Source organism: Prionailurus bengalensis, chromosome A2 (assembly GCF_016509475.1).
Source record: "Prionailurus bengalensis isolate Pbe53 chromosome A2, Fcat_Pben_1.1_paternal_pri, whole genome shotgun sequence".
Taxonomy (NCBI): Eukaryota; Metazoa; Chordata; class Mammalia; order Carnivora; family Felidae; genus Prionailurus; species Prionailurus bengalensis.
In genome coordinates, this window is record NC_057348.1 from 30331314 (window position 1) to 30355779 (window position 24466).

At 40.1% G+C, this 24466-nt stretch overlaps 1 protein-coding gene across 28 annotated transcripts in view; it reads right to left on the reverse strand.

Annotated features, from left to right (window-relative positions):
• The window catches only part of CADPS (calcium dependent secretion activator), a 476275-nt gene that overhangs the window by 134494 nt on the left and 317315 nt on the right, over positions 1-24466 (reverse strand). For 12 of the 28 annotated variants that reach the window (XM_043587832.1, XM_043587835.1, XM_043587838.1 and 9 more), the window contains exons 11-15: positions 20942-21154; positions 16184-16195; positions 7827-7963; positions 3905-4092; positions 1730-1888 (exon numbers count right to left, since the gene is read on the reverse strand). In XM_043587832.1, coding sequence (XP_043443767.1) covers positions 1730-1888; positions 3905-4092; positions 7827-7963; positions 16184-16195; positions 20942-21154 — 709 coding nt within the window. The remainder of the gene's footprint in view (positions 1-1729; positions 1889-3904; positions 4093-7826; positions 7964-16183; positions 16196-20941; positions 21155-24466) is intronic. The other 16 variants (XM_043587852.1, XM_043587847.1, XM_043587846.1 and 13 more) reach the window with 3 other exon arrangements.

The following is a 24466-nucleotide window of genomic DNA, read 5'->3' on the forward strand; positions in this document are numbered from 1 at the left end:
TTATTATAATCTATAGAAGATAATTTTAGAGTTTGACAGGATATTACTGGTGCTATGATACTACATGCTCATTTTGCAGATGAGAAAACTGAGGCACAGAATTAAGATACGATAATTCTGGATTTATGCAGAACAGACTCCAAACTCAGATCTTTAGAACCTCCACACGATGCTGATGTAGTGCAAAGAGGAAGAGCTTTGGACTCAAGAATATCTGAGTGTGCCACTTAAATTTGTAGACATTCAGTTTCATCCTCCACAAAATGGATGTAAAAAATAACCTGAAGATGTTACAGCGAATGAGACGGAATGTATAAAAGGATAAACTGCAGAATGCTACATGACTGGTATTTGATACTATGATTTCATCTGCATCAAAACCTGCAATATACACATAGACCCTGGAACACACATAAGCTCATCAAAGTACCATTCAAGATCCTTTTGGATAGTTTTTCATGGCACAGGGCAGTTCTCAATCAAGTGTGGCGGTTTGCTTTCGGTTTCAATGCCGATCACTCAGCACCTTGGACAGCACCCAGAGAGGCTTCTTAGGGTACCTACGCAGCATTCTCTGTGTGCTTTCTCACTGGCTGCAAGCTACCATTGCTTTGCAATCTGACTCTCGTTAGGGCAACACAAACAGAAACTTCACTTCACCTCCATCCTTACATGCTGCAACTTTGAAAAGCAGGTGTCCAGATGGAATCGGGGCTTTCTTTGACCTTCCCTATCAGACCGATACATGTTGATTGACAGCCTGCCACATTCTCTAGGAACTGAAGCTGGTATTTTCATTTACTCTGCCTACAGGTGAACTGTATATATTTCAGGACTTAGAATTATTCCAGTGAACAAATTCATACTGAAAGCATAAAACATACCTGCTTATGAACTTTGTGTCTCTTGGTAATGCCAGGTCAGAATATCAGTTGCAAAACCACAACAACAAAACTTTAAAAGGACAATATTAATTTGTGGTGAGGATAGGGAAGGTGAGGAAGGACATAAGGATAACACTGGAAATAACTGCAAGTCTAGCTTAAAGGGAGAAAAAGCCACCAATTAGCCATTTTTATCAATTCACAATGAGAGCAGCCCTAAAGGACAAAGAAAACAGAAGAGGATAAATACAATTTTAGAACTTGCAAGTGGCTTCAAGGTGACCTCATTCTATAAGTGATTCTACTAAGAGCCATTCGTTTGGTGATAGGTTTTGCTTTGTGTTATTATAAGTCATTATCTAAAGATAGCTTTGTTTCATAAGATCAATGTGGAACTGAGAAGGGTTTGCTAAAAATGATGTAGCTACTATAAATGTATAGACCCGTCTTATGACAACCCATTCTATTTGCTCCTTAAACATAATTTCAAAATTACAAAGCACGGGTTGCTTACTATGAATGACTTGGTAAGGTACCAGGTCCTTAACTAGATGCCACTAAAAAAGCAATCTGATTCACGATTCTGTTTACACATTGCTCAGTTTTTTCAATATGAAAATGTTCTAAGAGTCACTAAACACCTGACTCAAATTCGGTCCTAATACATGGTATTTTGCCCATGCCTACGATTTTCTTTTAAAGTATATCTTTGAAGAACCTTAAAGGAACAGAGACTTCAGATATACACAAAGCTTGTTGTCTGCTAAGGTGGAAGTCATGGCGTGGACGGGGGGAACGGCATAGACATTGCAAAACACAAGCCAATAGACACGTTAACTTCTTACCTTTTGGGCCCTGGATTTGCCTGGGTTTTGCAATCTTTTCTTTTTTTGGATTCCTTTTTGGTATCTTTTTTGGCCTCTGGTTCAGATGGGGAGGGAGTTTTGCTCCCTTCAGGGTCTGTATTTGGTAGCAGCCCACTAAGATATGCATGCATTTGTTGACTTTGGAGAGGGGGTGGTCGCATGGGGCATGCACAGAGTGTGGCCAGCCACAGGAGAATCAAGAGCACACATACATGCACAAACAGAAGAAAGAAAAAGAAGGATGCATCAAACAGCAAGAGCAAATGCATTCAAACTAAAATAATAAGCAAAAAAAAAAAGATGCAAACTTGCATAAGGAAAATCGGAACTGAAAAGAAAATAAGAAATCCAAAACTGTTTCCATGACAAGATGTATAAACCTAACTGTGAATCAAGTGGCAGTCTTACAATATGAAATCCAGACAATGTGTATCATAATTCATGATGATGTTTACCAGGGAGTTTACAAAAACACTTCATTATTTTATAACACTTTCTTATTCAGTAACATATGTAGAATACAGTGTGACAACCCAGAGAATATAATGCAACTTCTCTCTCTCTCTCTTTAAAGAACTCAGTCCAAGAGGCTGTAACAGACAGTCATCAAAGTGTACATATTTATAAAAAGCAGAGTTATGCACAGATACTCCCCAGGTATCAGAGTTTTCATAAATATTTTTTATGTAAATAAAAGGTCATGTGTAGGGGCTAGCAAACCTTATAACAATGGGAGGTGATGAAAACCTCGTTGCCTGTTAAATATTCAAACCTACAATGCTATTGTTACCTAGTTCTAAATGTTGAGGTTGTATCTCATCAAACCTCCCAGCACTAGAGAGAAGAAAAGCACACAACAAATCCCACAGATATTTCAGAGTCCTCTAGCTTGCGAAGATGAAGATAACTGATGGTCTGATTTAAAATAAATGCAGCACCAACTTTTTCGGGGTTCGGAAGCCACCTAGTTTTTCCTGGATGTGCCTTTCCTGGCTACCGGTTGAGGTGGTGCTCGAGGGAACGCAGGCTTGTCTTTATAGCAATGTGAGGCTACATACATTGGGATAGTAAACTGGCTGTGGCAATGTGGAAATTTATTCCATGTCTTCAGAGCCAAATGGTAATGTTCTTAAATTATTTGCCGCTTTGCATTATTCAGAACATGGATCTTTTCCTCCAGGAGCTGGGCAACGTCTAAAGAAAGAGAGTACTTAGTGTGGAGTTAGGAGAACTGATGTTCTGGTCTTGTCTAGAAAACCTATAAAATGAGGGGGTGGGTTACACTGTGATCTCTAAAGTTCCTCCCAGCTCTATGGTTAAACTGTAAGTGTTATGAGTATCTAGCTTCCAGCTTCACCTAGCTGCTTTCAGCTCTTGAAGTGTGCTTGGCTTTCTCCGTCTGCGGGGCATTTGTACACGCTGTTCCTTTTGCCTGGAAGCACTCAACTTCTACATGTGCTTCAGTTCTCAGCCCAATATCTCTTCCTCAGGGACACCCTCCCTGCCGTCCTCACACGCCGTCTGAGCTGTCTTCCTTTATCAAATGCTAGTAAGGAATATTACTCCTTTTTTTCAGAGCCTGGCTCTCCCTGTAACCCTGCCCTTGTTCGGGGCCTTGTTTTGCTCACCATGTACGCTGAACGTATACCAGAGTGCCTGGCACTCAGTAAATAATCACTAAATATTTATGGAACGAATGATAGCAACAAGAAAGGTAAACATTTATAAGGCTCTTGCCATGTTCCAGGCATTGTGCTGAGCCCACATGCATCCTCTTAAACACCCCATGAGGACACTATCATCCCTGTTTTACAGATGAGACAACTGAGGCATGGAGGGTTCAGTTGCCATCCAGCATGTCTGCTAGTAAACGGAGGAGCCACGATTTGAACCTAGATTGTTCTACCTTCAGAGACCACTTTAGAAGTCCTGTTTGCCATTTCTTTTAAGTTTCTTGAACGGAGAGGAAACTAAGACCCGTGTGTTCTTGTGTGTGTGTGTGTGTGTGTGTGTGTGTGTGTGTACTACAGAAGGAACAGGAAGGGATACAGAGTTAGAGACAATTCTAAAAGCAGGACAAGTCATACACCATTGCCAGTGCCTTAAAAAAAGATTTTTTTTTTTTTTGAGGAATACCTCTGGACAAGTGCTTACCTGTTCCCATGGACATGGGACGCACAGAAGGCAAAGCTGTAGTGAAGGAGAGTGGGGTCAATCATGGCGCCATTTTCTGCCCGTTCAAGCAAGTCTCTGAGGTAGCAGAGATGTCGGTGACACCCTCGGACTCCATTTCGGGCGCAATACTCGTCTAGGACAAACACCTGGCCAGGACTGAACCAGCCCTGTTTGGGGAATAAAGGAGAGACTTTCTTTTAAATACAGGTTTTTTTGTGTTGCTGTTTTGTGTTTTGTTTTGTTTTGTTTTGTTTTGCTTTTTGGAGAGCTGCTACAGTTGGAAGTAACTAGAAAAGGGGGGTTAAAAATTTCGAGAGCCAACACTTGCTGATTTCTTCTAAAGTCCCAGCCACTGTGCTAACCGCCTTGTGTGTGTGCTGGCTCCTTTGACCCCTGGGACAGCACTATGGGGTAGGCCCTGTTTCCCGGTTGGATGGGTGGGAAACTCAAGGGAAGACATGGAATTTCCCTAGCATCCCAGAACTAGTAAGTGGTGGAGTCCGGATTAGCAGACAGCATGATTCCAGAAACACAATCGCACTCGCTGCTCTAACACTGAACCTTACACCTTCTAAGAATGTTGGGGTGGAGACAGGGTGAGAGCTTGGTTACTGATATGAGAAAACAGTAACATGACATCTTATATTGGTACTGTGCTTTATACTTGACAAAGAACTTTTGCTGGAGCCCCACAGCAATCCTGTGAGGTAGGCAGGGCAGGTGTATCTCCATCTCACAGATGAGGAAACAAACCAGGGCTGTTCAGGGACTCACAAATAATATAAAACAGAAGTAGCCCTGGCTTATTTCACGTCTTCTGCTTTTCCTACTCTGAAGCACTAAAGATTTTAGGATTGGTCGACATACATTTTAGGACTTCATACATTCTTTCCCTCTGAAAGGAAATCTTTTTTAAAATTTTATAATGAAGATACTGACCAAACTTTGCAAAGAGAGCATCGCGACTAAGTTTTCAACTTGTGAACCAGACAGGATACAATTAAACTCCAAGGTGCTTCTTGGGCCCTGGCTTAGCATTTTGCTTTATTTTTTTTCCCCTGGCAATTATTTGTTTTCTCATTATTTGCTTGCTGTATGACCAGATGAAACGCTGCTATAAAAGAGAATCTGGATGGAATCTCTGATTCAGAGAGGTTGGGAAGCATGATGGCATAGAAATTGCTGCCTCCATGATGCCCTTAAAAAAATAGATGCTCAGGAAGGCTGAGAGACTATCCACTCAAGGTCACCCGTCAGCCAAGCCTGAAAGCAAATCACTTCTTTTGGTTTTGGTACTTTTCCGAAGCAAAAATGAAAATAAAAATAAATAAATAAAAATTTAAAAATCCCACAGGTTTCCCTCACTGTCTGAAAAAGGAACGTTCCCGTGAAACCTTTCATAAGCCAAAATGGTGTATAGTGGAGAAGCAATAATCATTTTGTACAAGCGAAAAATCCTCTTTGAATTCCTTTTGGTTATTGAAAACAAGTACTAATGGAGGTCTTTCGCAAAAGCAAAGTGGCTTAAAGCGAACTTTTCGTTAGTGGGGAGAAACCTGTGAACCAGCTTAGGTGGTATGTTGTAAGCCAGGAATTTAGAATTCTTTGAAATATAAATCTAATTTTACTTTGCGGGTCCTCTCTAAGTCTTTCGAATATTGCTCTCCGCCTTGGGAGAGAAGAGGCAAGAGACAGTGACAGGGGGCGGGTGTAGGCCACAGAAGTGCAGAGAGGGAGGCCTCTGCAATACTCTGATCTTGTATCAGTGATCTGGGGAATCTTCGATTGACAACACGCAGCTTAGCAATGCATCCAACGAAAGACGGCATCTTTCCTATTTCAAATTATAAGTTACTGCAGAGGGCGGGAGAGTAGTCGAGGCAGTGGGCTGCCCCTATAGGCAACTTCTTTGCCACTCCATCTGCTACCCCAAATGCTAAATCTTAGAAACAACACTGCTGTGAAAGATTAAAATATATTTTCTACGACTCAGATGACACCAAGTCTTTTGTAGATGCCAAAATAGCTGCTTTGAAAAGAGTTGAAGAAATATCAATTAGGAACTCAGTCGAAGACACAGAAAAATTTATGTATCCCTGCTGGTCGGTCTCCAAAACTAACTGAAAAAAAAAAAGATTGTAATAATGAGAAAATGAAATATATAGAGGCAGGAGATAAGGTCCTTTTAATTGCTGTTATGTTCTGAAATTTGGGGATAATGATTAATAGATACAGGTATACAAATGCAGAGGGAAACGATTTTATGCTATTCATAATTAATTGTGGATTTTGGAACATATTTTTAAGCCTATATGTGATTAATGCGAAGCAAGTTTCAAAATTTCACTTCTGGCTTAATTTTTTAGAGCATTTACTAACTCTTCTTAGTGACAAATCTCTTGGTGAAAAAGAAAATTGTTTTAAAAAATGATGATGTGAAAAAAGTCTTGAAAATAAAACACTTTAAAAAATTCCTCAAGAGAATAGGAATTATACATAAAAGGGAATGATTTCAGCTCAGCGGCATATTCTTACAACTTTCATGAATGCAATTTATAATTATGTGAATAATCACATAATCATAGGAAACACATTTGGGAAAAATTGCCTTGCAATGCAAGGTAAGCTTTTTTTTTTTTTTTTTTTTTTTTTAAGTCAAAGTGATGTGTTCCTTTCCAATTTGGCAAAGTTCAGATTCTTCTGATGAAGTGATTCTAAACCCGAGATCATCAATGAATCTTTTATGAGACGTAGATTAATAAATTATTCCATATAATCCCGTTTCTGTTTTTAAGACTATTTTATCTACTATTTTTAATAGTTTGGCTCCTGGTTATAGGAAAAAAACCAGGATTTAAAATAAAAAGTAGTAAGAATAGATTGAAGAAATAGCGTGTCATAGGAAAGAAACACATTTCATCATATTTATATTATCGTCAATAATATGTTAATGTTAGTAAATTATATAGTATTATAATATACAGACACATTAACCTTAGTGTGCAGACTCAGGGATGAGGCTTTTCCTCTTTGTAAAGTCATTTCGTTATGTCCCCTCACCTTTCCCATCTATAAAGTGGGATTCATATCATTTACCTTTAAGAAATGAAGTAACAATTTATGGTTTATAGAAGGAAATAAACCAGGTCTTTTTTAGGCTTCTGAATTTGATTAGTATAAAGCCCAAAATATATCTTCAGGAATCCAATAAAGACAGAATTTTTAAAAAGACATAATAGTTGTCCCTTGAATTTAAATGATTTAAATCTAGGCTCAGAGCAGGATTTCAAGAAATGTTGATGCTCTTGCTGGAGAGCTGGACTTCCAAATGTCTAAAGCACCATAAAAAATTCCCCCAAAGGGTGAAAAATGCTTCGAATACTATGACTAACAAGAAGCCGTCCAAACAAACAAATCCAAACCAGTTTAGCTTCTGAAAAGCGAAGTGACATTTATTTACACATCATTTTAATTTTTGAAAAATAAACAAAAAGAACACATCCATTTCTGAGACCGAAGCACAGGGTCTTATCATCTGAGAAGGGGAGGGAGGGGGAATCTTAAAGTCTTAAGAAACCGAGGCAATTTTTACAAGTTCTCCACAAGCAGGTGCCAAACTCGATTACCCTCTTGGGAATATTTCTCATGTAGCAGCTGAAAAGGGGGAAGCTTAGATGGGGAGGCTGGGGAATTGGATCTGTCTCTACTGATAACTGCCTCCCGCTCTGTCTTCTTTGGTAAGTAAAACTATCTCAACCCAGGAAATCAAGAACACATTTACCATTGTTAAAGGGGCTCTGTAACAGAGAAAAGAGCTTTTGATATAAAGGTAGAGAAATACCGCATTAAAAAAAAAATATTAATCGTGTTTAAACTGCTGTAGACCAAAGAATATACTTGCCAGGCAAGAATAGGAATCATTAAGTCTGTGATCCAAAGTAAGGCGTTGCACCATCTCAAAGAGGGAAGCGTGGTCAAAGTTACAGGGGTTGGAAGAGATAAATTCATCCATGCCATGTTTTTGAGCTCTATCTGCGTCTGTTCATTTATACATGTAGAGAGAGACACAATTTAGAGAAACACATCACATTTTCTTTGACATTTCAAATACACAGGAATTCACTAGGCATTATGAATGCTAGCTGTTTCCCCTTTCCCTCCCACCAACATCCGCAAGATATTCTTTTTACCTCCCATTGTCAACTTGCATCACTTACTGGTGAGTTTATTGCATTTAGGCAAAAATATATTGGCATCAATATGTTTATCAAATGATCACAACTCCAGTGCATTTATGTTGTTCTTTAAAAACTAAGCACACGACCGTAACTTCGCCTGCAATTCACCAAACACTGAAAGCAGATCGGATCTTTGCTTATAAAAGCCTAGTTAGCTTTTTTAGGTTTTTAATAGATTCTGCCATTCCAGTGGTTATATCTAGAGCAATTTCTCTACAATTATTGGGATTATCTGGAAAAAGGGTTATGCTGATTTTCAGCCAAGTGACAATATTTGTATCCTCCCCTTCCAAATCCCCATTGCCAATTTGGTTTCACAAAAGATTTGGGTCCCCGCCCTCCAAAACTAAAAGAAAATAATAATAACAAAAGATTTTCATTGAAACCTGGAGAATAAGTTAAGTGGGAATTTAGTTTGTGATAGCCAAGGTCATTGCCTTATAGTGTGCTTACAATTAGCAAAGCTTATGAAAGAGACAAACAGATTTACTCAGCAAGGGCTATGATCTGCCATTTATTGTGAATTAATAGTCTCAATGTATTCACACTTTTTCTTACAGGGTGAAGGCTGCAAGCAAAACCTCCTAAGGGCTAACTAATTAATCTCAATATGTGTAACTAAAATACTCTATACTCAATCGGCAAAATAACTCAGAATTCAACTCAAGTGAGAACAAGTAAATCCCGGAGAGGTAGGAATGAAGAGCCTACACATTAAAGGAATCAGCTCACTCCACCTCATGTTCACTCACTCTCCTGCTATGCTCACTGCAAAGAAGAAGCATCGTATATCAAATTAAGCAAGAGTTTATTCATCCCCTGGTATGCAATATTCTACCGGAAGGAAGAGGGGGGACCTGCCTGGGACCAGCAATGCTGTCTGGACAGGAGGAAAATCAATTTCTGATTGAGAGGGTGTTTGGATAGATTTTCATACATGGCCCTTTATCGCAGGCAGCTTCCCGCCCCCCCCCCCCCCCTTCTATGCTTGGGGTATGACTGAAAACTTGAATTTTGGTAGCAGGCTGGCTTTAAGATGAATATTTCTCATCGCATTATAGATTTGGTGTATCATTCAGACCTAAATCCACAGTATGTCAGATGCTTGCCCTCTTCCTGTTAGATTTTCAAAATCTCTAGTCATTTTTCATAGAAGCAGCAAGTGGTCAGTGTTTGAACGGGATGTGTTGCTTATGCCCTAGACACACAGAAGCAATGGCTTCCAGAAGGCAAGTTGAAGAAAGTGTATTTTAATAGCCAAGTTGCTCCATTAAGATGATAAAACACAAGCTTTTGGAAGGAATATCACCCGCGTTAGAATTATATTAGAGAATCTGAAAGAATTCTCTTTGCTGTGTTAATTGCCTCGGATTTGTCTTCAAGAAAGTGCTTTCAGTGTGAAGTCGGGTGCTTTATCTATGAGGATTCTTTTGTTGGTTGTTTGGGCTCCAAGCTGTATTTCTCCTTTTGACTCAGGATGGCTACTAAGACAGGTGGCCCGAAGTTGATGCTGGGGAAAAAGCTAGCTGCTTCTAGACTATGTCTGTGTGAGATTTCTCTGGCCCGAGGCAAGCGTCTTAAACCTGCTCCAACTTTAAATCTCCGCACCCACCCACCCCCACCCCTGCAGGAGGGCAAACCTGTAATCCAGGTGCCACCTTTCCATCTTTCAGGACAGATGATGCCCTCCCACCCCCTTCGGGTCAGTCCCAGGTCACTTTAGTCGAGGAAAAATAACAGCGGAGCCCACTAATTGCTCATCCTTATAAAAAGCCTCACCCATCTCGTGCCTCCCAATTTTAACAGAGAGATGAGGCATTTTGGCTAGCACCAGCTTCTTGCTCTCAGATTTCTCAGAAGAGGCTGCAAGCTGACAAATCGGCCCCGGGGCCTTACTTTGCCAGTTTGGCTCGGCTATTTTACTGCTCTTCCATTAGGATGGCGGAACCGGTCATTTAGCTCGGAGAGAAGGGGGCTCTTTCGTAGCTGTTAAATGTAGGACACAGGTCTCAAGTCTCTTCTTCTTTATTTGTCGAACCTCTTGAAAACTTTGCGATGAACTATTTCACCTTGCCGCCTGCCCACTCAGGAAATGCATCTGAAAAGGCAACTTGGCTCCTCCGTGGAGACCTGGATCCGGATCCTACTCCCCGCCTCCCCGATACATCACAATACAGCTTCACCGGGCTAAGTCCTGGCTTAGAGTACATCTAAAGACCAATTTTGCCTTCACTTATGTTTTAAAGGAGGCTTACAGAAAAATATGCTTAAAATCAGCCTGTTTTCCTTCTCAGAAAGCCACTCTGTCAACATAAAAATCCCTTTTCCCTTCTTCCTTTCTTTCCTCTCTCTCTCTCTCTCTGTCTCTCTCTCTCGGCCCACATGGAGATGAGCCTGGGACTCCTTTAGGAGGTCTGGACTCTAGTTCGAGCTCTATTTTTAAAGAGCTGAGGGATCCCAGCTTGTTGATCTCTGAGACTCAGTTTCCCTGGGCGTAAAATGAGCTGGATTTTCACTGCCCTTGCTGAGGTCACCTAAGCTCTTTGCACACCGTCTACATGTATAAGATAGAGCCTAACACAATGGGAGTTTCCAGCAGGTAAAACGAACAGCCTCTGGATTTTGCTTACTCAAAATCATCATTTACCCAGATGTAGCCTCTTGAGTTGTTGGTTCCAACCACTCAACAGCGCTTGAAAGGGGGACTGTCTACCATGAAATCTTGGAGAGTCTCGCTGAGTTCATTTTCTTCAGAAAAAGAGGAGTGGGGTGGGGAGGGGAACAGGAACACTATTTTAAGGTGTCAGGGGAAGGGGTCTGATTTTTCAGCTCTGTCCCAGCAGGGATTGGGTACTTTTGTTCTCTGCTATATTCCCAGCACCTAGAACAAGCATCTCTCAGTACCCAGTGCACAGCAGGCACTCAAGACATAGGTGTTAAAATAATGAATTTATTTCATCAAAATAAATAAAGTCACTCCTTCAACAAATATTTTCTATTTCTTGATTTAACAAAATGGTGATATACTAAATTCAGTGTAAACAGTTTATTTGAGCTAGGGTAACAGGTGGTTAAGTGGGTGGGCTTAAGGGGTCACAAAGACTGAATTTGAGGCTAGCCCTGCTATTACTAGGGATGTGACAGTGACGCAGACTGATTAGTGTTTCTGAGGGTCCTCCTCGTATGTAAACGGAGAATAGTGTTTGAGTCTATGGGGGGAAGGTTGCTGAGAGGTTCTGCTGAGAAGTACCTGGGCAGCTGGCACACAGTAAGTGCTCAATAAACCTTAGCTATGAGTGGGCAAATTTCTTAGTGCTCCTGAAGCCAGCTTGATCAAAGTTTTCAGCGAGCCAAGGATGTCTCTGTATTTATGGCTAATGTTAGTTACAGGTTGTTTCTTAAACCATATTGCTTCTAGGAAGCTGGGAGCCTTCCCAGTCTCTCTGCATTGTACTTCTCCTCTGCCCCTGCACAACGAATTCGCACGTCCTATCTCTGTGTTTTTGCTGGTTTACGTTCCAATTTTCCTGTGGTCAGAACACCCACATACAAGTTGAATCCCTTGCTAGATAATATGTTCCTTGAGGGCAAGTTTCTGATCTGTTCTTTCCCCCGCCAGCTCTCAGAGGAGGCAGGTCCTGAGGAGGTGTTTATTAACTGACTTATTCTGACACTTCCATCCCAGGAAACTTCCCATTGACTTTATTAAGGAGTCACACACATGGGGATTCAGATGGCATCTTGCAAATCCAAAAGTGGGAACATGTGCTGTTCGGGGGAAAAAAAAATCTTATAGAAGGAAACAGAATTCTAGGTGCAGGTGTCTTTGGATACCATTCAGATTGTCTGCCTGTGTCTCCATACATGTCTAGGACCATATGCATTACATATGTTGTCTATTTTAAAATAAAACACTGCAGTGGTCCAGCTGTTCCAAATTCTGTTTCAAAGAACTTGTGGGTGCTTCCCAAGCAACACCATATAGTCATTCTTGCACTGCCCCAGTCTGTTCTCCTACAGTGCTGAACATTACAAAATAGATGCTCCTTGCAACTCCATTTTCCCCTGTACAAACAATTGGAACTGGTCGATTAAAGCAAAAAGAAAACGTCAATGCTGCCGTTAGCAAGGGGAAAACAGCCCGGAGCAAAATATGAGAAAGTTACTTCCTGAATTCAGGACACCTTGGGATCGCTTCCTTTGCCAATGTTTGCCTTGTGTCAGGAGAATGAAAATGAATTCAAACATAGGGTAAGCAAAACAGAATCAGGAGGCTAAAGTGGCGGCTGAAATCTCCAATGATGTTTGGATTATCTCGTGCTTTGGGAGATACATACCAATGCTCTTTTTCATTAATACGTGAGTTTTTTGTTTTTTGTTTTTTAAGAAATCAAGCATTGGCTGCATTTTAAGAACGGACTTCGACCTTTGCCTTTTCCAGATCTGGTTGAATGGTTCCTAAGTTTTCCTTGGTCTGCAAGGGCTCCAAACGTCCTAAAAACTGGCCGTGTAATTTTATAGGCTCTGCAGGTAGGGCATAATTCAACACATCTTCCAAACAATGCTACTTGTGTTCCTTCTGGGGTTTAACTGCATAAAGATTTTGAAGTCCTGTATAGCATGGGCCTAGAGATGACTTCAGACTAATCTTCAGCGAATAAAGTTGATATACCTGAGCTACATTAAGAAACTTCAAGCACTATTAGTGGCATCCATGACACAAAAGCAGGCTGATGGACACAAAGACTTCTGGAAGGCAAGTACACTTTCAAGTGGAAACTAATCAAAACTTTACCCCAAGTTTTGCTCAGAAACAATTTGGTTTGGCATTTAAGGAACGTTGGGAAAATTCTGGTTCCTAAAGTGATATGATTATGTGGATTTTATACTCTCATTTAATCTACTTCATTAAAATCCAAGTGACGTCACTAATTGGTGACCCTACTGGTGATGTTGTTCTTTGATCATGATGCCTGGGTTTATTTCATGTTTGATATCTGTTTCCTTTTTCTTCCTTACAATGGAAAACATATATTTTTCATGATCTCTTGGCTTAATAACAAGCATATGCATGTGATCTTGTTTCAGACATACCATTTTTTAGATAAGTTTGCAATAATGTCTACCGAATAAAGGTAATTTTCTTGGACTAATGCAGCTTTCAAACCTTCATTTTATTGAGATTTTCCTATTATTCTAACAGCCAAGGGAATGAAGACAAAAGGTCATCTCTCTTTTTATTTTGTAATATTACATTTTGGAACATTTCATACGCTAGGAGAAAAAAAAAGTCTGCCGTTGAAAATAATTATTGTATTGTTAATAAATTGTCTGAGAGAGGCTCCTTTCTCTAATGAATTCCTTTTATAATAAGCTAAAGGTAGCTGCTTTATCGCTGAAATTTCGAGCACAGTTATAGCTGTTGTTACTCCTGATGGATGCTAGAGGCAAGAGAATAGCTAATGTGACTCTAAAGTCATTGTGAACCCCAACTGCAAATTAAAAGGTGACTTTGTATCTTTCTTATATGGAAAATGTGTGCTTGTCATATCTGCTTGACAGTACAAGAGTGAATGTATGGTTTGGACAATAACGAACAATGACAGTAGTCAACCTCATCAGAAGACATGAAATAGAGAAATGACAATGATTGATGGCAGCTGGCTGTTTACAGATTTTTCTAGAAGAGTTTTTCTTGGCATGATCAAGTAACGAGGGGATGTTGTGCCCTGACTGAGCTCTGCATAGCAAGCAAAAGATTGGTCTTCCCATGCCTGCTGCCCTTGAGAAACAACTTAATTCCTTCATGGTCCCCTTGACTCAGTCAAGCTAACTTGCATGGCCAAGAGAGCATGGCTTCTCAGGAGCTATGAAGGCCCACATTGCACTTTGCAAAAATCTTGACTTTAAAACTACTATGGCAGTATACTTAAGGGGATAAACATGTGATGTTTATTTCAAGTTAATTTTTATAATTCTTTATAAGACAGTTGCTTTGAGTAAAAAGCATAGTAGAGATTTTGTCCATGATCTCAAAATGAATAAATAAATGATCTGTAATTTCCCCTGCTGTAGTTATTACATTTTCAGTGAATTTACAGAGTGCTTGATGACGTCTTTATGTTCCCTGTGACATGAGCAAAAATAAACTTTCTGTGGTTGGCTAATTAATAATGTGTCTTACTGTAAATCACTGTATGACATGAGTGTGCTCAGCTGATTAATGAATAATACATTTTAAATGTGCCTGAAACACTTAACAAAGAAATGAACCTTCATTTAATATGCACTATGTAGATACTATCATGGTGTTGGGAAAATTTTTGACCTAATTGAGGGAGTCTATTCTTTTTTAAAAAGTCATTTACTTTTGCAAGGAGAAGGAAAGTGATTTACAGTGTGGTTTGGGGTCATGCGAATTAATTTGGCATTGAGTTAATTCTTTAATATTGCATTCCTGCAATGTAGCAACTGCAAGTTGACAATATAAGAAGATACAGCAAAACTCTCAGTGATAAAACTATAGAAAGGAATAAAGGCAAACGACTATTTGGAAATCTACTAGGATAGCAATGCGTTGTTGTGCAAATATATGTAAATTCGCTCAGAACAGAATTCATTCAATCATCTATTCATCCATCCTTTCTTTCATTCTTTAAAAAAAAAAAGTAGAGCAAAATCCTAAATTCCCGCTATATTCACATTCTACGGTAAGCTTTTAAAATGCCTCATCAGACATTCAAAGTAAAGTAAAGTAAAGTTAAATTAAGTATCTGCTTGGAGTGGTGAAAAAAAAATCTGTCTGCTAGCCAGGGGTACATTTATGCAAAACAAAAGAAAAAAAGAAAGAGAGGGGTAAAGAAAGCAAATTAAAGAAACAGAAAGAATTAGAAGAAAGTACTGTTATTAAATGGGCAGGAGAAATGATATGACCTACGGTTTCTAAATCAGCATTCAGAATACTCAAGTACATATTTGCCTGCTCTCTTGACTGATTTATCTATTTCCTTCTAAGGTCAAGTCTTCCCTCAACACATTGGGTGGACAGCTTTGCCTTCTATGAATAAAAGAATTGTAGATTCTCTTTCATCAGTAACTCAGCGAAGAGAAAGGTTTTTGTAAGTTTTAAAGTTTCTTTTTTCTCTTACAGGTGTATATTAAGAGAAATTAATACAAATACAAATGATGTCAAAACAGTTATTGCTATCCTTGTTCTTGGGGGTGGGGTGGCTGGCGGAGAGACATTCGAGACCAGAGGTCCAAACCCTCTGGGGGGGGGGGGGTTGTGATTCAGAAGCTTTTGTGAATCAACTATATGGACTCAATCACGTCCTTAATATCCTGTGTGTGGCAGTCCCATGTATTAGAGCTCTCCTTTCAAAATGAATCCTCTTGTGGGTCTTACTTGGATCACACCCTCAAGTCAAGTACAACGACCTCTTTAGTGTTCAAATAATGCATTTACTTTATCAATTGTATTCTGCACTTTCTTGAAATCGTGTTCAGCTAACCTTTTTGGGTCTCCTACCCCACCTTTCTATTTGTTACGGTATCCACGGCTACTGCCCCACAGGTACCGCTGACCGTTCTAATCTTTGGAATGGGAGAGGAGAAACACCACATTATCAGAGTGCAAAATGATCTGTTTTCAGGCATTAAGCAGTCAGGTAGCTGTAAATTCCATGAAGCAAAGGCATTATTTGCCATTTTGTTGTGATGCTAATTAATATTCTTGGAATGAAAAAAATCAGGAGATGTTAATGGTTGGCTTTACTCAGAGGATCATTTGATGCCAATATGAAAGCCAAGGAGAGGAGGCAATTATGCACACATCACATGCATCCTAGTTTCGGTATGGAAGCTTACATTTCAAACCTAAGGTCAGGAAAATAACATGAAAAGTTTTACTACAAAGTCTAGACATGAGGGAGATTTAAGAGGATAGGGAGGAAGCACATTGCAGGTGTCAGATAATCTAGTCTGATTATCTGAGCTGTGCTAGCTATAGGGGAACACTTACCCTTCAGTCCAGCTAGAAGTTAGCAGGGTAAGAAGGAACAAACCAGAATAACATAAAGACTAGCAACAAGGCTCAGGAAAGCAGACAGGAGTTCTAACCTAGCAGCTAAAGTTCTTGGGTTTGAGCAAAGATTGAACAAGAAAACGTAAATGATACAAAATAAAACAAAAACCAAAATCAACCCTCCCTCCCAAACCAACAGTTACCAAGACCCCACTAACTGTTGAAGGCTGTTAGGGTGATAGTAAAAATAGAACAGTTCTCAAAAACATCCAACTTTGGGGATGTATGATGTGATTAACAGTTATTAGTTGAGAAACAGACATTAAAATGAGACTCATTTCAAGTGATATATCAAGTAATCATTGACCAAAGAGCAAAGCTTAAAATCCCCCCTCCCTCCACCCCACATGAGAATGGAGGTACTGATTGTTACTGTTCCTCTAACACAGACTGGACAGGAATCAGGTGTCTCAATGAGAGGCCACTTGGTGTAATAAATTGTGGCAACCCTCAACAACAGATTTGGACGTAGTTTCCAAGGTGAGCAATATTGGCCTTCAAAATTGGAACATTGCACATATTGATTCAAAAACATTGGACAGCTAGCCACTGACTTCATTTCTTCACGTTGTAACCAAAATGAAAGGGGAAAAATTAAATCAACGACAACACACACCAAAAAAACCACAAAAGAACAAAAAAGTTTTAAAGTTTGGTGGAACCCTCCCCAGATCATTGTAGAGTCACATACAAACGAATGAATAGCAGGATCTATTTTTTTCTTCGGTTTTTACAATTCCATGGAAATACTCCACTCCACTCTTTCTTAGACGTGTCTTTTCATTTTGAAATTGCAAAAAATAAAAACTGTACCCAGAAGTCTGTCAAACCGAATTTAGAAAGACCCAAATAAACTCATAATTACTCCCAAGCTTCCCAAACTGTAAGATGTTCTATTCTCAAGTTACCCTTGAGCAGACAGCGACATGACAAGACTGGAGTGTTTATTTTTCTCTACCCAAAAAAACCTCTCCCATTTTTCCATAGCTTCCCTTTGCCAAGTAATACTAATAAAGTGATTACAAAGTTAACTCGCTCGAACGTTGTTCCTAAAAATTATTCACTTGCAAGAATGGCAAATATTTTGAACAGATATTGGATTTGATGAACTGTGTACAGAATTAGGTATTTAACAATGACCCTTACCTTTTGGAAGTCAAGGAAACCTTTTTAAAATGCAATACTTGATTGGTTTTACTCATTTTGTTCCAGAACCGGTGCCTGAATGTTTGCAATGTGACAATTTAGACTGAGAGCCAAATATCAGTGAAGGATCAAAGTTTGCTACTTAGTACTATGCTGTGATTGTTTTTCATTTTTCTAGAACCTTGCTTTGTAGTGCCAGGTGACCAACCTGACCCAGTTTGCCCAGGACCAACGAATTTCTGGGGACACAGAACTTTCAGAGCTAAAACCAGGGAAGTCGTGGGCGAATCTGGGTAAGGCGGTAACCCTAAGTATGAATCGACAATGTGAGTATGACTGCTACCCATAGATCAGGCCCGATCTGTTTCATAGTGATGGTTTGAAATTAACAAACTAAGTGTAGCTGTAAAGTAATTGTGACATAATCCCCATTTTGTGGCAGATTCCACTAAAAATTATGATATATTCTCCAACCCCCAGCCAGTTTTTGGTTGTTATGCATAACTACTCAGTGGCAGTACTACAGAATGTAAAGTTCCTTATTCCTTTTTTTTTTTAATCTTTAGCATTGGTGTTATATACCCCTCACTGCAAATGATCAGGTGTGGTGCAAAAGGCTGGGTCAGTTAAAATCCTGACTGGATTCCTTTGCTAAATTATGGGAAAAGAAGCCTCACTTGCTGGTACTCTGGCTGCAGTTTTTATTAAGTGCCTAAACTAGCGATAAAAAGAATCTGGAGGGGTGCTGAGCGTCTGTTTTAGTAGTAAAGGAACTATGAGATTATTGGGTTCGACACTGTTGGATTGAAGCTCCGGGTAAGGACTATCATTTATTAGAGGGTCATATACAGTTGTGCATATTGGGCACTGCACAACTCAACAGGCACCATTCACGTTTTGTCTGTGTGCAAAGTGACTAAGGAAGTGCACAATCTGCATGGATGAATGTGGTTGCTTTGTTCTTATAGAACCTGGAGGTGTAGTAGGGCCTCACACCCTTTGGAGAACCCCTGTTCCTAACAGTGATTAAGAAGACACTAGAGAAGGTGGTTCTGCCACAAGGTACGGACAAATTCCAGAGGCATGAATTACATTACCTTCTCACATATCTCTCAGTCTACCTCCCATGCTCTCTAGGGATGATATTACCTATTAGCTCCCATGCTTACCTAGGGATGATATTACCCATATTCTAACCCTTAGAATTTTGCTTTGGATTCTCTATTTAATACAAGTTCCCTATGTCAACTAGGGTGGTGACATACATCAAGCTCCTGTGCACTCAATTAAATCTTCCTGCTGATGCCTAATGACTAGCACTCTAATTTTCTTGCTAAATGAATCTTACCCACAGAGGAAAATCTAATCAAGAGCCCCTGCATATTTCCATGAGGAGACACTCATTGCCTCTTCAGCAGCCTCCATTGGTGGTCTTTTTTTTTTTTTTAATCAGTACCTGGTTTCCATTTAATTTTACTCCTGAATTCCTTCCTCTTTCCTAACCTAGTGAGGAAAAAATGAGGCTAATCACAAATGAAGCAGTGATTTCTTGATCTGGGCAGATGATAGAACATAAACACTGAAAGGTAGGTGAAATGACTTCAGAAGAAATTGAGACTCTTTGGAAAGAAAACCAGCATTTTCCAAATACCACTGAATTCAGATACATGTTCTATGAGGTTGATTTGGATGGTGATTACAATTAGAAATTTTCTCCCCTGATGTGCACATAATTCTATTTCAGAGGAACATGATAGGATGTGTTGTTTCTAAATTTATTAAAATGGAGCCTGTCAGGCAGGGTGAAAGGAAGGATTCCATCACGGAGTGTTTCTTTAAAACAAAGTAAATAAATATTGGGTATGCTTGATCTCAAATCATGACTAAACCAGAGAAAGAGATGTTGCCTTCTCTCTTTATTGATCTCAGATAAACTTAAGTGTCACAAATGTTAGAGAAAACAAGAAGTGAGTGGGGAAGATGGTGGTGGTTACGTTCAGGAGGGCTGTCCCTTACCCCAATGTCCTTCCTCAACTTCGTCCTCCTTCTTTCAGGGTTTTCTGTATGGAAACCCATAGTGATGGTGTGATTATCCATAATGTTCCATGGGTAATACATCTTTCTTTAAGAAACCATTGGTACTGGACAGGAATTCCTTGGAGCACCTGATGGATAGTGTTTCTCATCCAAAAAGAGTTTTTGTTTGTTTTTGCCATAAGCAATGGTGTTACAAGAACACAGAAATGGACATGGCAGTGGAATCTATTAGGAAAGAAAATTCACCTCTCTTTAGCTGTGTAGCTGTAAAATCATTTGAATCATATGCATATTTTGCTTAAGAGTGACAGGGAGAGATTATGTAGAACCGCTGCCTTGAAGCCCAAGTTTCTGCTGTGGGCTTTTGCACCTGCTTTCCTGTCTGCTGGGAAGGTATTTTTGAGCTGACTTCCTATCATTTGGGCTTGAGTTCAGATCATCTCTCTCTACCCAGTCACCACTGCATTACATTCTCTTTGTATTTTTCAATGTCTGCAACTATCTTATTTATTTTTTTGATTTGTGTGCTGGGATGCAGGTATCCTGAGAGCAGGGATCTCGTCTGCCTTCCTCATTTGTATGTCTCCTAGCCTGGATGGTTGTCTCTGTGAACTAGACTGAGTAGGTTCCGTGCTAAAGTAAGGAATCATCATGATGATTGCTGAAAATGACTTGTACCTGAGTGATCCCTGAATGACTTGATATTCGGGGTATGGCACAACTCTCTATTTATAGTTGATGTTTGTAACTAAAATGAATTACTTTATTTGGTGCTTTATATTTCCAGTGTTTCCATTGCCTTTGTTTTAATAAACGTCTCCAAGTGCATGCTGGATTTCACCTTGCCTCATGTATAAGAAGTGTTGGGAGAGGGAAAAAAAATCTCCTAGGTAGCAAAAAGTTATGGCAAAGGGGCAAGATGTTAAAACGGATACAGAGGTAAGAGGAAAAGGAACTGGAAAATGAACCAGCAACATTTAAAGAAACAGCTTCATTGCTGGGTCCTGGTATATTTGCTCAGAATGGGATTTTAGGTACCATTTTTTTTTTTTGTTTTCTCCACTGCATGTGATAATGTCATCATTTATTTTTAAATGGTTCTAAGTTGCAGCTTTAAATTTACTTCAAATCAAGCCCTATTTTAAAATTACTTTTAATAGGAAGAAATGAGTCAAGGACATACATAACCTACTATATTTGAAGGACTCAAACAAATACAAGCCTGGCTGTGAATTCCAAACTCTCACCAAAACAAAGAGATAAAAATATACCTAAAATATATTTTCCTCTGTTTAGTCCTTGGGGGGAAATGTCAAGTATTGCACTTTAAAATTACTTTCATCTAACATTTTAGTTCCAACTTTTTCCCCCTGAATTAATCTTTTTTTTTTTCCCCCAGCAAACATAATTTTATGAATCCTTAACATTAAAGCAACTAGATTTTCTAATTCAACTTTGGAAAATTTGCTTTCCTCTACAGAGCTATTTTTAACAAATGGCATATTTACTTACAAAATTGGGAGATGGGGGCATCCAGCTGAGGCACGTTCCCTCCCTTAGCGTTGAGTTTCTGGACTTGGGTCGGGGGCACTGGCTTATGTGACTGCCCAGTGGCCCGATACATGGCTTGGACCCACAAGATCCGATCTTGTTCGTCATCACTTGCAAATATCACGGTGTCTCCTTCTTTGACTGCATTAAAGAAGGCTCGGCCACCCTCTAATCCTGGAATAAAAGGGAATAAACACTACTAAGAAAGTAGGCCGAGAAAGGCCATTTCTACTGCTTTTCCTCGGGTCAGAGAAGGGAGGAGCGGTTTATCGGACTCTAAGATGGGAAGTCTGATACCCACTTGGCCACAGAGTGAAGCCATAATGTTAAAGAGACATTCTGAGACTGGCTCTTGTCTCTGTCTTTGTCTTCCTAGGGACATAAGTGTCAAGCAGGCTGCCTACTGGTTGGGTAGATATCTGCCTATAAACATACTATTATTTTTCTTATCTTTGGAAACAAACAAACCCCACCACCACCACCACCACCACCACCAAAAAACCATCTCTTGACCCCACCTCTCCCTTCGGTTACTCCAATTATTCTCTTCACAACATAAGGGGAATATGTACCCTGGGTTCTTTTTCTTTTTCTTTTTTTCTTTTTTCTCTTAAATTTACATCCAAGTTAGTTAGCATATGGTGCAACAATGATTTCAGGAGTAGATTCCTTGATGCCCCTTACCCGTTTAGCCCATCCTCCCCGACACACCCCCTCCAGCAATCCTCTGTTTGTTCTCTATATTTGAGAGTCTCTTATGTTTTGTCCCCCTCCCTGTTTTTATATTATTCTTGCTTCCCTTCCCTTGTGTTCATCTGTTTTATATATTAAAGTCCTCATATGATTGAAGTCATATGATTATTTGTCTTTCTCTGACTGACTAATTTTGTTAGCGTAATATCCTCTAGTTACATCCAGGTAGTTGCAAATGGCAAGATTTCATTCTTTTTGATTGCTGAGTAATACCCCATTGTATATATATCACATCTTCTTCATCCATTCATCTGTCGATGGACATTTAGGCTCTTTCCATATTTTGGCTATTGTTGATAGTGCTGCTATAAACACTGGGGTGCATGTGCCCCTTCAAAACTGCATACCTGTATCCCTTGGGCAAATATCTAGTAGTGCAATTGCTGGGTATTAGGGTAGTTCTATTTTTAATTTTTTGAGGAACCTCCATACTGTTTTCCAGAGTGGCTGCACCAGCTTGCATTCCCACCAACCATGCAAAAGAGATCCTCTTTCTCCGCATCCTTGCCAACATCTGTTGTTTCCTGAGTTGTTAATGTTAGCCATACTGACCGTGGGTTCTTAAATTGTAGCCCACATGTGAATCCTGTGGGCATCTTGTTAGAAGGCAGCTTCTGATTTGGTAGGTCTGGGGCAGGATCCTGAGATCCTGTATTCCTAACAAGCTCCCAGAGGATGGATGGTGTTGATCTGAGGACCACACCATCAGTAACAAAAGTCTTTCTCCTACCATTCAGCTTTAAAGCTTCTCCAATAAGGCTGCTGCCCCATGGAAACTTGTCAAGGTCACCAATGACTTCCACATCACTGAATCCAAAGATCAGTTCAGAGTCTACATTTTATTCTATCCATCGACATATCAGCCACACTTGACACTCTATTCTTTTTGAAACTCTTTCTCCACTTGGTTCCAAGTCTCCCAATTTCCTCCTTCCTCCCTGACTGCTGCTTGTCAGTCTTGTTTGCTGGCTTCTCTTCCTCCTCCTGACTGGTGAATGGTGTAGCATCCTGGCGTTGAGTCCTTGGACCTCTTCTCCTCTTCCTCAATGATGCCTTCCAGTCTTAACACCATGAATATGCTCATGGTCCCTACATTTCTATCTTCACCCTGGACCGCTCCTGTGAACTGCAGACCTGGACATCTAATGGTTTCCTTGACTTCTTCACATGGATATCTGATAGACACTAGAAACCCCAAGCTTATCATATGCAACAGTGAACTCCTGGTCTTTCTCCCAAACTCTTCTCCATCTCAGTAAAGCTGAGCTCCCCCCTCTAGCTGTTCAAGCCCTCAACCTTGGGATCCTTTCTGACTCCTCATTTTCTCGCACTACCCACTTCCAATGGAATTCTGATGGCTCCGCCTTCAGAACATTATACCAAATCTGACCCCTTCCTCCACGTCCAGGGCTTTCACTCTGGATCTAGTCATGCTCATCTCTCACCTGGGCTATTTTAATAGCCTCCCACCTTATCTGCCCTGCCTCATCCTCACTCCCTATAGTCGATTCTCAATGGCAGCCAGAGTAATCAGTTTAGCGAGAGTCGAGTCATGTCACTCCTCTGCTCAAAACCAGCCAGTTGCTCCTCATTTTGCTCAAAGGAAAAGTCTAGGTTCTGACAAGGCCTTCAAGCCTCCACGAATTGACCCACCACTACGTCTACCCTTGTCTCCTCCTCCTCCTCCTCTTTCCTTCGTGCAGACATGCACTTTCTTCCCAGGAGCCACACTTGATCTCTTGCTGTTCCTGGAACACTCCAGGTATGTTCTCACCTCGAGACTTTTGCACTTGCTCCTTCCTGTGCCTAGAACATGCTTCCTCAAGATATCTGCATGATTCACATCATCACCTCCTTCATATCTTTGCTCAAACATCACATTCTTGTTGAGTCCCTCCTTGACCTTTACCCCTCAGTCACCATCTCTCTTATCTTGCTTATCACCTTCCAACAAGCTATGTAATTTACTTAACTTTATAAGGACAGGGAGTTTTTGTCTGTTTCGTTCACTGCTGTATCCCTAGTACCTAGAACAGTGCATGGCATAGCGTAGGTATCTAGCGAATACTTATTGAGTGAATGAATGCTCTACAGACCCATCTTTTTCCACAGGCTCTTCTCAAGGTTAAAATTCAGAGAGAGAGGTGGGTGGAAGCCTCTTTGGGCTCAGACCAAAGCTACATCGTGTCTGTCAACATAGTCCAGAAGACTGTGTATGCCAGTCACTGGCTGGAAATAAAGCTTCGTATTTTCATCATCCTCCAAACTGTCAGTTTAATATGGAGAGGAGAATGAGCGGGAATATTTGGGAAGAGCATCCCCAAGTTTCAACAAGGCCCAGTCACTAGCCTGTTTGACATTTGCCATTGGAAAAGATTTCTGGTGACATTAAGACTTCTCCGTTGTGTTGATAACGTTAATTCAGGTGTCTATTCCGCAACAGTGGGTGTGTGTTAGGGAGTTCTGCACTTAGAATTGCCAGGGTCTCTAGAGCCATAAGCGGCTACTTCTTTATATGGAGAGTCTAGTGCTACAGCACTTGTAACAAAAGCTTTTTTTGTAGTTATGATTATGAGAGAGTATTTTGCCTAATTCCTTATGGAGGGTTTTTTTTTTTTTAATTTTTTTTTCCAACGTTTATTTATTTTTGGGACAGAGAGAGACAGAGCATGAACGGGGGAGGGGCAGAGAGAGAGGGAGACACAGAATCGGAAACAGGCTCCAGGCTCTGAG